The sequence below is a fragment of the Pholis gunnellus genome, assembly GCF_910591455.1.
Source record: "Pholis gunnellus genome assembly, chromosome: 8".
Taxonomy (NCBI): Eukaryota; Metazoa; Chordata; class Actinopteri; order Perciformes; family Pholidae; genus Pholis; species Pholis gunnellus.
Window position 1 is genome coordinate 2,225,987 of NC_136534.1, and position 13,762 is coordinate 2,239,748.

General features: G+C 41.9%; 1 protein-coding gene across 1 annotated transcript in view; it reads right to left on the reverse strand.

The window, feature by feature from the left end:
• The window catches only part of cdk14 (cyclin dependent kinase 14), a 142,249-nt gene that overhangs the window by 16,543 nt on the left and 111,944 nt on the right, over positions 1-13,762 (reverse strand). The window contains exon 11 of the mRNA XM_079165135.1: positions 2,450-2,513. Within this exon, the coding sequence (XP_079021261.1) occupies positions 2,450-2,513 (64 nt within the window). The remainder of the gene's footprint in view (positions 1-2,449; positions 2,514-13,762) is intronic.

Below are 13,762 nucleotides of genomic sequence, written 5' to 3' on the forward strand. Positions count from 1 at the left end.
AAATAAGCGGCGCCTCCACTCTGAGGTCCAGCCACACGGCCCTGTCTGAGATCCAACCTCAGCAGCAACGTTTGGGATGAAATACACGAGAGAGAATGTGATGAATCATAACCAGCGGAGTGCAGTCACTGTGTTTTGGAAAAGTGTGCCGATAACAGTCGGCTCAGAGGAGCTCAGTGATGTGGAAACAGGAAAGGTTTTCCACACTGACGCAATACTGCCATCTGCTGCCCACTGCAGCTCTGGAATGTAGTGGATCTGTCGGACTGGACATGGAACAAACTGTGCTCTTATCTCTTCAGACACATCGATACATATTAGCATGGTGGAAAATAACTTGGATTCAACAGGTTACCAGGTTATTATCATACTTTTATATTAGCCCAAACTCAAGGCCAACAACCTTTTTATTTTAATATTCCGTTTTGACTGTAACGTCTATTGAGTGACCATCCTGTCATGGCCTGGGCCCACTAGCTCCATTAATAAATGAAGAGGAAGATATAAAGATAAAAATACATCTTTGCATTTTAGTCACATGTGGACAGGTAAAACAGGAAGCAGAAGCATTTATTGTGTTACACACAGAGCTGAACGCTCAGGAATCTGACCCCTCGAACAAACTTATTATTTTAATGAAATCTATTAGGACACTGGTGCCAAAAGGAATATTCTGCAGACTTTAAAAAAATGTAAAGGCTTAATCAAATATGCTGAACTAATTAAATAATAAGATATTTTGCTTTGGTTTTAAATAAAAAAGAAACCCGTCTTGTATCCTGATAATATTAATAAACAAACAGTTATTTGATCAGTTGTTTCATTTACTTTTTCCCTGTTTTCTTGATTATTTTAAGTTTGGTATGCTCTGTAACTATATGATGAAGATAAGAACTCCAGAGGCGCTTTAAATCCACTTTGAAGTCATTCAAACAGTGAAAGTGCATCTTTGGATCATGATCTCATTGAATGTGGTAATCTTTATTTTCAACCAATAAGATCATTGCAAAAAAAAAAGAAGAAAAATAAAAAATAAAAAATAAAGATATATATATATAGATGTCATTTTTTTTCTTCTAAATATATCACATCACATCACTGATACATATATAAAGTCCATCCTCTTTGTCTTCCTGTGTTTGTTGAAAGTGTAGCCATGACAGCATCAGATGTGCAGACATCACATGAACAGATGCAATGCTTGGAGGCTAGAACCAGGCAAAGCTGTCCGTGTGTGTGTGTGTGTGTGTGTGTGTGTGTGTGTGTGTCTGTAGCTCAGACAGCTGTTCACAGTGGGTGAGAGGCAAACAAGAGCCGACTGTCGCCATGGCCACAGGATGAGAGAGTGCATTTGGATGTGTTGTGCGTGCGTGTGACCACGAGAGTCACCACAGTTGGTCACTAATTGGCCACTGGAGATGGGAGGCGGCGACACACAGCTCTGTGATGCCTAGCCACCCCGCACCATCACTCCGACCCTCTTTATGCCCGTCTTCGCCTGTCCCCTCTCCTCCATTCTAGCTCTCTCTCCCTCCATCAGCTAACACTAATCTGCAGTCCCTCTATTCATGTTCCCTCTAAAAAGCCCTAATGAGCTCCCAGAGGGCATGGCTGCCCTGGCAGAGCTGCCCAAGCCTCCTCCTCCTGCTGCTGCTGCTGCTGCTGCATTTATGGAGTACAGTGAGCTTTTGGTCCACTGTCCCATTGGTTCATTTTGATGGTCAGGTAGTAGTGAGTCTGTAAAACAATGTGTCCCTGGTAGGTCATTGGCCAGTGGTAAGCAACCGTAGGCATACATATAGCTCAACCAATGGAACACTAGCAATCAATCTGCAAGGGACTTATTATGCCTCTGTGCTGGTGACAGCAGGACGGTCTGTCTCGTGAACACAACATGTCAGTAACACCTGGACGGGATTTCTTTGAATTTGGCACAATCGCTGATGGGATTTTGGTGGTCAAAGGTCAAGGGTTACCGTGGCCCACCTAATAAACATTTTTTGAAATAACTCCTAAGAGAATTCATATGCTAGTTGTGAAAATTTCACACAGATGTCTAATAGGATAAAATGATGAAGTGATGACATTTTGGATAGACGTGTGTTTAAACTGACACTGACTCTAGTTTGGGAACATTTAGTGCCCTCTCATCTGCACACCAAATGACCTTCACAGTTATTGGCAGTTGAGCGACCTTATTTTTGTTATTATGTCAAGTTATTTATGGTAGTTTAATAGATAATGACATTACCTTTCAGGTTTAAACAAATATAATTTGGTTCTTCTACCCAGATTTGGTCATAAGCTACTCATATACATGTTATTCCTACAAGACAGTAGTCATGAACAACTCACTCCCAAATTCAAAAGCAGTTACTGAAGGTTTACAGCATGCATGTGTTCACTGTGTGTAACGCTGTGAGTTACTTTATGTCATGAAAGGTCTCACCTGGTTTGAAGTGAGGCAAAGAGTTAACTCCAGGCCAGATCTCCTCAGATGGGGTGCCGAGGACCTGAAACACACACCGAGGATCGAGATGAGAACACATAATACTTTTAGATTAACTCCAGCACTTTTAAAATAAATAAAGCCCAGTTTACCATCTTCTATGTGGATTTCTAGGTAACATTTAAAGGGCAGTTAGCATGAGAAGCTAACACATTACAGATCATACAGAAAGAATAGTCACAAAACACTATAACTATAAATGTTTAACTCTTAAGTTTTTGTGAGTGGTTGATGTCGATCAGAAGGTTGTCAGAGAAGCAATAAGTAACAAGTGTAAATGATGCATTATGTATTATAGACGTGGTTTCCTAGTCGTTCTTTGACTGTATTGGTACGAGCATGAGAGAGGAAGAGACACTCGTTTGTAAATTCCATTCCCATTGCCGGTGCAATAGTCATGATTGGTGCAGCGTTTATGGAGATGTTGGCTGGAGTTCTCACGCACACAGCCTGGGGTTTATGATGACAGAACCCAGAGCAGCGGACATGCCTTCCACATGATCCATCGCAGCTAAGCAGCATAATAGTTTCCAGATTGCCCACTTTATCTCTGATCTGCAGCACACTCCTACAGCAGAGTGGCTGCTCTGGGATCTGCTGTTGGAGTACACTGCTTACAGCGGAGGTGTGCTGTGGGATAACTATATTTCTGATGGCTGTCTTTCACATGGCTGACAGACACAGGAGAAGAAGAAGGTTGAGGGATTTAGAAGATTTGTGTTTCCATACACAGATAAATCCCAGGTCAGACAATGATGGGTTTAAAGTCGCGCAGCTAAAGTGAAGCGGAATGAAAACCAGAGGAATTTACAAAAAAGGTCAGAGGCTAGCTTATGTTGGCCCATTATGGGAGTCATAGTTGGTGTAATAACAAAACACGGCACTAGAGGGCAGTAAAGCACTACGAGGATGACCTCAGAGAGCCTTCAGTGAGAGCAGTCAGGACAAAGAGAGTTCCATTAGCAAGCTCAGCAACTGAACTTCACTTAAAAACCTCCCATTCTTATAAATATAATTTGTGTTTAGGGGCAATTTACCAGTTAAGGGAGAATATCGTGGATTATATCAACATATGACTAAACATTAAGACAACCGGTCAAATGATTGAATTAGTAACTGGTTTCAAAGCTTTTGTCTAATATTGATTTTTTGGGGACAATACTCTGCCAGTAATGGTGAAAGATAAGATTGACATTGTATGGGAGTCAATGCAATTATGTTATTAACTGTGTTAAGAACTTGAGGTTGTGGAGAGTCGAACTAAATACAGCATGTTCATTTCCTATTCAGTTTGTATCCGTTTGAAATTAAAACGAATAATTAAAGACCAGCATGAAGCTTTGACACATGTTCTGCATATGTGGGGAGTCATCATTTTTCTATTTGCATGTGTCTTCTGAATACCAGCTTTAGAGGTACACATCATTTGGCCTGCATATTACACTGTAGTTTTAAAACAGTCAGGATTGGTCTGCAGCAGACTGATCTAAAAAAAAAAAAACATGTTCAGCTGACTATTTGACAAAAAAGTTGATCTCTGAATCTCTGAAATACATCATATTTTTAAAAACATTTCAACAAGCGTTGCTCTGTGATGCTACTTCTAAAGTAGACATATCATGCTCAATGTCAGGTTCTTACTTGTATTCTGTTACTAACTCGAACATCTTCACATGCTTTAATGTTTCTCATACTTTCTGTCTATATTTACCCTCTGACTACTGCGATCCCTTTTAGCGCCAGTCTCTCCAAAACAAAGCCCAGTCTGATTGGCTGGCGAGAACAAACAAAGGTGCACTATTGCAAAGGTACTGTGCATTCTAATACCTATACCACCACGCTATTAAAAATGCCAGAAACAGATTTAGTATGGCCCACTAATACATAGCATGTCAAATGCAGTATGCCAAAAGTACCAGCATGTCCGCATGTCTGCATCATGTCGCAGCACTTTGCAGAATGACAGCCAGCATGCTTTTCTGGCTATTCTGACTCACAATCCTCTGTGCAGTAGATATATGAGCAAGAAGGTCAAAGTTCAAGGTGCCATGTTATGAGGAAGTATGTCCACATTGGATGCACACTGCATAAAACAGTGCATACTTTATAAGGGCAGCTGCAGTATGTACTAAAAGTAGAAAGGGAAAGTATGCCATTTGGAACGCAGATTCTCAGATATGCTAATGAGCCTGCATGTGAGATGGGAAGGGACTACATCTCAATGTCTTGTTGAATGACATTTCCTGATTCAATGAACTGGCTGAGCTGTCCTACTGTGGGTTGGTGAACCCTCCAGACATCCAAATGAATGTGCACAAGAACTCAAAAAGTGAGAATTCATAATGTATCCCCTTCAGCTTGAATATGCAACTTAAAACGAGACAATCAGAAAACAAATAATTCAGCATCTGGTGGGGAGGTCAAGGCTGAAAGCCACTCCGCATTGTTTCTTCATATCACATGTTGTGCTAAGTGGTCAGTACTGTCACCGAATGAGCCTCTTCTCTGGTTTTCTTTCTCTGAATACCTGCCACTGATCTACCATCAATACCCACACAGTAAAAGAGTGTGGCAGACCAAACATTTACTGTTTGTTTGTAGAGGTGAACTACGGAAGGGGAGACTTCCACATCACAGATAACTTGAGAGCTGGCCGACTGTCCGGTGCTCCCTCACATCTGTGTGACCTTCCAGCTTGGATGAGCAGGATCATGATGGACGGGGGGCTGAGTGTTCCGCAGACAGCGGTGGGCAGGGTGAGTTATAAAGAGGGAGGGAAGGTTGTTGGAGTGTTACAGAGCTGAAACATCACTGCACATCCCGACAGCAGAGGAAGCTCCACAAGGTTTTGTCCCACATGTCAGTAGTTAGTTATGATGTCACAGCTGTTGGTATGAGACTAGCTATTTGACAAAGCAGTAGTAGGACTGTGTTGGAGAATTGAATTAAATATTATCCCACAGCTGCTTATAAACCCTGTAAAGGGGATTGCTTTGAATCATCTTTTTCAGTTCTTACACTGACTACCAGGTCTGGAGACGTAGAGGACGGTGGTCTACAGGTGGGCAGTCCCCATGAAGAGACACAGCTTACCTTTGAACCCTCCTCAATATTTCTTTATTACAATACACTTTATTGAAACAAATATAAAAGAAAAAGCTTGTAAAGCTTAATGGTGTTTTATCTTTTAACAGCTTTTTGGTAGGAAGGACGTAATGACCTACAGCACAGTTTAAATGTATTGTTTGACATGCACAATCAGCTCAAAAACCACTGGCTTCTTGCTTTTCACATTTTCACAAGGAGGAAGAGCTCCTGTCATTTTTACTGATTCAGATACGACTTTCCAAATGGAAGTAATTGGGGGTAGATAATGTTTGGTCATCAATCAATCACTCCACAGTTGTTTTGTCGTCTGAATGTAGATTGAATTACTCTCTGCCCGTTTAGAGGAGACCCTGCACCTCAACACCAGTCCTGACAAATACAGCACTTAATATAATACGTCTGTTTCCTGACCTGCCACCGCTCAGGCTAAGGTTTGGAAGAACTACTTGGTGGATTGTGGTTCCGATTATTAAGAACAACCTTGATAATACATTAGTTATCAACATCAGGGGAACTCTACTCATTTCACACATCAGAGTTTCCAGATGTTGTGGAATAAAAGTTAAGCATTAAGTCTTTTCTGTCTGACGAAAGAGGGTTCAACTAAGTACATTTGTTACGTAAAATATCTATGCTTGTGTAACCGGCGTTAGTAAAATCTGGACGTTACTTCATAAAATGACAGTAACATAACGTGTTTGTTTGACCCACCTGTCCTACGCACACTCTTGCTCACACTTGTTCACACAGCTTCGAGTCTGTTGTCAGTTCAATGTAAAAACTGAGAACGTTTGACTTCCGAACAAATGATGCTGATGCTGTTTTTTCTTTTTCTCCTCTCTCCATATTCTACATGGATAAAAAACCTTTGCTGGGACAGTAAATTCCCAACCCGGCACACACAGGGTAATGGATATATGAGACAGCATGTTGACATGAAGGACATGTCAACCTATCGAGGAGGGCAGGGCTGTCTCATAGCGGGTGAGAGCATGGAGGGAGTGCAGAGAGAACGACGGATCAGAGGGAGAAAGTTCTGCCTCAGAGGAATTCCTGTGAGGTCAAAGGCCGTGACCCTGAGCTCTGCATGCACATTCTGCCAGACATACATACTCTAACACCCCCCAAACTAGTCACAGACCAGCCGGCCAGCCAGACACAAACAAATAGAATGGTTGACCTTCACACAGGAACCGCCAATTATATTCATGTTACCAGAGAGAGAATGAAGAGATTAGAGAGGTCTGGGTAGTCCATGTCCTGAAAGCAGCTCAGACAGACTCATCAGTGAACAAGGCAGCTGACATGAAAAGCTTCAGAAATATATATGATGCAGATTATCTTCAGTCCTTAAAGGGATATTTTGGCGGGTTTGAAGTGGGGTTGTATGAGGTACTTCTCCATAGTCGGTGTATTAGCTCCAGTTTGGAGAGACAGACAGGAGTACCAGCACGGGAAACTGCACTCTCAATGAAATGTATTTCTGCAGGATTGTAGCTGCTGTTTTAAAGAGTTTGAAACACATACGTGGTTATTGTTGTCATGGTATGGATGAATTATTACAAAATGAAAATTGCATGAATCTAGAATCACTAGTTAGGGTTAAGCTCCAAAAAAGCAGTATCCCGCATTTACCATATAGTGCAACTAGAAAGCATCTTTTGTCAGAGACCCCCTCCCAACTAACCTGCATCTTTCCATTTTCCATTTTTTTTGGTTCACGCATTGGTACCAATCCGTTAGATGTGAATGGAAGCACACATTTGTATTCTTCCCTTTGCCCTCATAGAATGGAAGTCAATGGGAGGGGAACATTTGCCAATGTTGCTTCCGCATCTGTTCATGACACTTCTGTTCAAAATGGGCTAAATGAAATAAATGCGTCCTTAAGCATTTTATGTTCCTGGTGAGTGTGCAAGCTTACCCCAAACCATCATTTTGTGTACTGTTACATGCCTATGATATCATCTGATACTCACGTGTAAAATGAGTGGACTTTTCCTGCAAAGTTCTGCAAACTTAAAATGGGAAAGTCACAGACCTTTCTCATGACAGCTATTTTCACCTGTGTTGGCAGGACGAGCACAGGTGTTACTGATAACATTACCAATGATTGCATTCCATTTAGGTGTCCCAGTGAGTTATGACAGTGAGCCAGATGAACCAAAACTGGTAAACCTAAATGGAATTTAGCCATTATTATATTTTGCACCGGTTTTCTGGGGTTGATGAATCTGAAGCAACAAAAGATAGTAGCCATTTTGACTTGTCATAGGAAAAACATTTGTTTATAACATTTATCATTTAAAACCTGTTTTTCTCCTGCTATTACATTTATCCTACTGTTCACAGGTTTCCATGGATCGTGGTTATATCTGGACCCTGGTTTTTCCTCCCGCCATGGCCCTGCTGACTCCTACTGCTAATATCATTTTTATTATTACTCACATTACTATTTCTATTACCAACACTGTAGTGACTGATTCCAGCAGCTATCCACTGAGCTGGGTGCGGGAGAAGATCCTGTTTCTTACTCGCTTCAACAAAGAGATTCCAAGGTCTGTCACTTTTGGGTGAGGTTCCCGTAATTAGAGTTTACAGATAATGATAAACCATTATTATCTTCCTGGTCTCCCTCTGGTGTGTCTTGACAGCTGCAGCTCGCCTGGTGTTCGATCGCCCCAAGTTCTCCCTCACAACTTCCCTTCTCCGTTCTCTACACTGGCTCCCTGTAAGAGCTCACATCCAGTTTCAGACTCTGGTGCTAGCCTACAGGGCAGTGAAAGGAACAGCTCCTTCCTATCTCCAGGCCATGGTCAAGCCCTACACCCCCGCCCGACCACTTCATTCTGCTGCCTCGGGGCGATTGGTTGCCCCGACGCTCAGAGGTCTCTGCGGCCGATCAACCCGGTCACGGCTTTTCTCTGTCCTGGCCCCACAATGGTGGAATGAACTCCTCACTGACGTCAGGACAGCAGAGTCGCTGCCCATCTTTCATCAGGCTGAAAACGCACCTCTTCAAGAAGTGCTACCCTGAGCCTTCCACTCAGCACTTATTGTATTCATATTAGTTTGTTGTACTTATTGTATTCCTTTGTTTCTGCACTATACGTTTTTCTCTGGTTTATGCTCTTAAATACTTGTTTAACAAAGGAGATGTACTTATGACTTCTGGTGACTAGTAGTTCTCTTGAATACCGATGTTGAACACACTTATTGTAAGTTGCTTTGGATAAAAGCGTCTGCTAAATGACTGTAATGTCATGTAATGTCTTGCTTGCAGTAAAAAACATGTGATCTCCTCGTCATCCATGCTTCATTAGCTGTCTGTTGCACCTGTGCCCTATATACCAATTACCTGCCACAATAATCCACACTGCCACCCGTGGTCAACCTGAGGTAGGCTCCCAATATATACATTTATAATATCCAGACCTAACTCATGGCTTCTACAGATACCATTAACACACATTACTGACTTTGCTTCTTCACCGGAGTGCTTTCTCACCTCACAGGTTTCTGTGGATCCTGGTTATACCTGGACCCTGGTCTTACCTCCTGCCGTGGTTCTATCATATGCATTGAATGTGTTGGAACTCTGTTATGCTGTTCATTCTGTACACATGACATCTATCACACTTCCGTCCATCCTGATAGAGGATCCTCATCTGTTGCTCTCCCTAAGGTCTCTCCCTCTTTTCTCCCCGTTAAAGGGTTTTTTGGGGAGTTCTTCTTGTTCCAATGTGAGGGTCCTGGGACAGAGGATGTCATATGTGTACAGATTGTAAAGCCCTCTGAGGAGAATTTGTGATTTTGGTCTATACAAGATAAATTGAACTGAATTGAATTACTCTGCAGGTTGGTCAGTCTGGCAATTAATACAGGTGGCTGCATGCATTTCTATAAATGTTTCAAATGTTTCTATTAAAATGACCATTGTTTGTGTATTCATCATAGAAGTGAAGCTTGGAGGTTTTAATTCTGGTAATAATCGACTGGCAGGACACCCGAAGGCCAAAACATTGTTTTTCATTCAATTTAGCTCTAACCCACTTCTTTCAGACTATTGAAAGAAAACATCTAAAATACACATTGATGTGTTTATTTTACAACAATCTGCATAGAAAAATAATCATTTGCACATTTAGCCAAAACATTTCAGAACAGTTATAATACAAAAACAAACATATTGTTTTAATGTAAGTAACTAACTGGGGGGTTTCCTGCTGATATCTCTCTCTCTTTAACCCTACTCACATGTGTCCCCTTCATTCTGTCCTCCTGGGAGGTGCAGGTTTGTATCTTGCATTTGTTGCCTCAGAGATCAGTCTCTTGATCCAAACATAAGCACCAGCACTGACCCCTGCCTCATCCACATTCTTACCTCTACTCTCTGTCTTTGTCCCAACGCTGACCGCAGCCCTCCTCTCCTTCTCTGCTCTGACAGTCCCAGTCCCACCCCTAGCTGCTCTCCAACAGCCATCAGATTGGGGTCACCTCCAGGCAGGGGTCAAACGGATCAGAACCAGAGCCAAGTGGATCAGCTGTCTCCCACTGCGCCGGGTGGAATGTGTTCAGTAAGCCCCGACTATCCTGTCTGGTTCAGCAGATGGACGCTCATGTCACTGACACAGAGGCTGAAATGGTATTATTTATCTCCCAGCAGCCTCTCGCTCTCTCCTGAGGGAAGATCGGCTCACATGTGCACTGGCTTACTCTTCCTAGCAGGAATACACTCTAAATAAACAGGGTCTCTATAGAGAGAGGGTGAGTATTTGCACCATGCCGGAGCCTTCTGCTGAAGTAACAAACCCTATTAAGAGTTGTTCTGTAGCACCATGTTCTCATGCTTCTACTGGAAGGAAGCTCTCTCACAAAGGCTTCTCATGGCATCATATTCTTTTTAGCAGCATATGCATTTATACATATTGTTTGTAAAGGAACATTTAAAGGATGGTCCTGGTGAAAGTCTAGACTTTTCCTCTTGTCAACAAATTGTGAATGTATCTACTAACTAGTAATGTGAGTGTATCAAAACCTGATATATCTTCTTCCTCTGTGTTCCATAAAACATCAATGGGCCTCACTGTTGCATTGGGTGACATGTTCCTGCATTAGCATGAACACACACAGTCATTGTTATTATGTTGTATAGCCTAAGCTACTGGAAGATATTGTATTGAGTTTGCTTTTAGTGAAATGCTCTGAGTGAACTTCAGCTCCCTCTGGTAAACAGTTACACATGGTGTATGTCCAGGCTTTTATTGTGTAGGGTAAGAATGGAAGGAGTGGATCTGGTCTTCACTGCTTTTGTCAAGGTTGAAAGAAGTAATAAAGTTTGCCGTCTTGGTTCGAACTACAGAAGGTCCATGTTGGTGTACACTATAGTCTAGGTTTGAATATCTCTGTTCCGCACAACGTGATTGGTTGGTCTCTCTAATCACGGTGCAAAAGCTCTGTGTGAGCGTACTCATGACAAAAACAACAGATAAATACAGAAAATATATTGTAAAGGCCTTTATGTGACATAGAAATCAGCGTCTGGGTTGAAATAACTACGGAAGTACTAAAGTATGATAGTAACGTGACAAATAAATCAATGTTGACTTCTGATTTTACACAGAACACAAACGGTGATCTCCTAGGTGAAAGTCCCAACCACCCTAACCTCCCTACATGGAATGTGTTGCTCTTAATACTACATCACCTGTCCTGGCTCACGATTATGACATTATTATTACATACATTTTGTGGGATGTACAAAATACAGTGCATTAGCTAAAAACAGCTGCGCAGCACGGCAACAAGAATACTAACAAAACCGTCATCTAAGAAACATGTAGAAATGTGAATTGCTGTGATGCACAAATGTGATTAATAACAATAATCCGATTATTATGATAATGTGAACTGGCCAATGTGTTGGTGTAAATACCAACGCTTATCTCCAGAAACATAAGCTATAATATTATCCATGGCTGTCAGATGTCCGTGCTCATATTTCACCACAAACCGCTATTTCAGTCACACTAATATAAGGAGGCAGCTTGTTGTCTTTTGAACACACACACACACTCACACACACACACCTCTGCCTGACAGGCTATTTCCAGTAGATAGACCTGTCCGTATTCATATAGTCCACCCAGTGGACGTAATCTGTGTGGTGACAGCTAGTTAACCAGCTCGCCTGGGCCCGGCCTCATCCATCACAGCTTTAATTCACACATACATTCTCAGAGAGTGTGTGAGAGAGAAGTATAGAGACACAAAGCCGTGTTAAAGATGATCTAAAGAAGAGCACAGGCCTATGTCATTACTGCCAATCTGGAGGGAAATTGGCCCGTGAAAACAAACGAGTAGAGGACAGGAAAGCTATTTGAGGAGATATGTATTCATCGATTTATTCTTTAGCATGTTTGCTGTATGTCTGTCTAAATGGAGTTTATCTAGCAGCATACAAATCACCAAAACATTCTTCCTGTTCCTTTGTTGTTCACCCAACAAAACTTAAATGTGCAGCGTGAAGCATCTAGGGGGCTCTATTGGTAGAGATGGAATATATTATTGATAAGTATGTTTTCCTTTCTTGTATAATCAGCCTGAAATAATAATCTTTGTCTTTTTGTTACCTTAGAATGAGTCGTCTATATCTTCACTGAGTCTACCGTGGAACCACGACAGTAGCCCAGAAAGGACAAACCAAACACTCAGTGGGGCCGTTCCTCTTCAGCCACCATAGTTCTTTACGTGGCACACTGGAGAAGTTTCATTTGGTTGCAATCTGCAAAATCAACACTAGATACCCTAAATCCTACACTGGCCTTTTATTTGCACTCCAATAAATTCAAAGACAGGAGAAGGGACCTCTTGCGAACAAATACTCAGAAATCCAACTTGTAGCAAAAGCTCATGTGCTTCACGTCCCCTCTGTTGTAACTGTTGCACTAATAACAACAAATAATAATTCATAGAAGTAGGAAAATGAATCAACGGACTCCTCGCGTTAAAGACCAATTCCAGTTTATTACTATTTTTGTAATTGTTCTGTCGATTAAGATATTGATGAATCTGAGAAACACAGCTGCATCTCGACAATGAGGAGGAAAGAAACACCATCGGTCAGATGATCAGACCGATTGAAAACAAAGTAACAGTGAACGTTAGCTAGCACTTAAAGAGAAGTATGGAAGTGAGTGCATCTATAACGTTGGTAAAAGTCCCATATTGCACAGAAAAAAACAATGCTACTGGAAGTATAGCAGGACAAAGTTGAACCAGTACGCTGTGATGGATGCTTGGGTTATCATTTTACCGTTTTCTCTTCCAAATACGTAAAATTTAGTTTCTTTGTTTGTGTACAACTGTTTAATTGTCTGACTGCTCATCACACTTTAAGCATTGTCATGTCAATGCAGCGGCTCGTCGCTCCCATGAACTCTGCTACATTTTTGTTTGTTGTCTTTTCGTCTTTATTTCTGGAGCGCTTATGGTACATTACAGAGTAAACTTTTCAAATTCTGAAAAGAATGTGCAGCTAGAGTGATCACCGCCCATGGCATCTTCCAACAATCCAGCCAGACCTGCCGGACCAAACGCCACCAAAAACCACTGGCCCAGGAGAGGAAGCTAACGGACCCAGCTAGGAGCTAAGGCTAGGACTCTACTCAGCTTACACCTGTCTGTCTGATGTCTGGTCACAGAAAAATAAGATAGATGAGCTATGACTTCAGGTGAACCCAGTGATGGGAGGTCAGTCACTGTTAAGCCTCCATCTTTACAGAGACCTGGCTCCATCTTGGCATCCCGGATCAAGCTGTACTTGGCAGTTGGACTGCAGGACAGAACACAGGACTCTGGTGGGACAAGAGGAGGTGTGTTTACATCAATGAGGCTTGGTGCTCAAACACAGTCAGACTTGATGGACAACGTCTTCCTGATGATGAATTTTTCCTGATGGAAATAATACAAAAATGCACTAAATGAATGCACTACTGTTTTTGTTTTGTCATGTTTTTCTTGTGTAGCTTAAATGGACTCGGCTTCAAATTAATTTAGTTTTGCAACCCTGTCTTGAGTGAGACACTGCCTCAAGTGAGGGCTTTCAAGTGTCTCGGGGTCTTGCTCACAAGGGAGTGTAAAAAT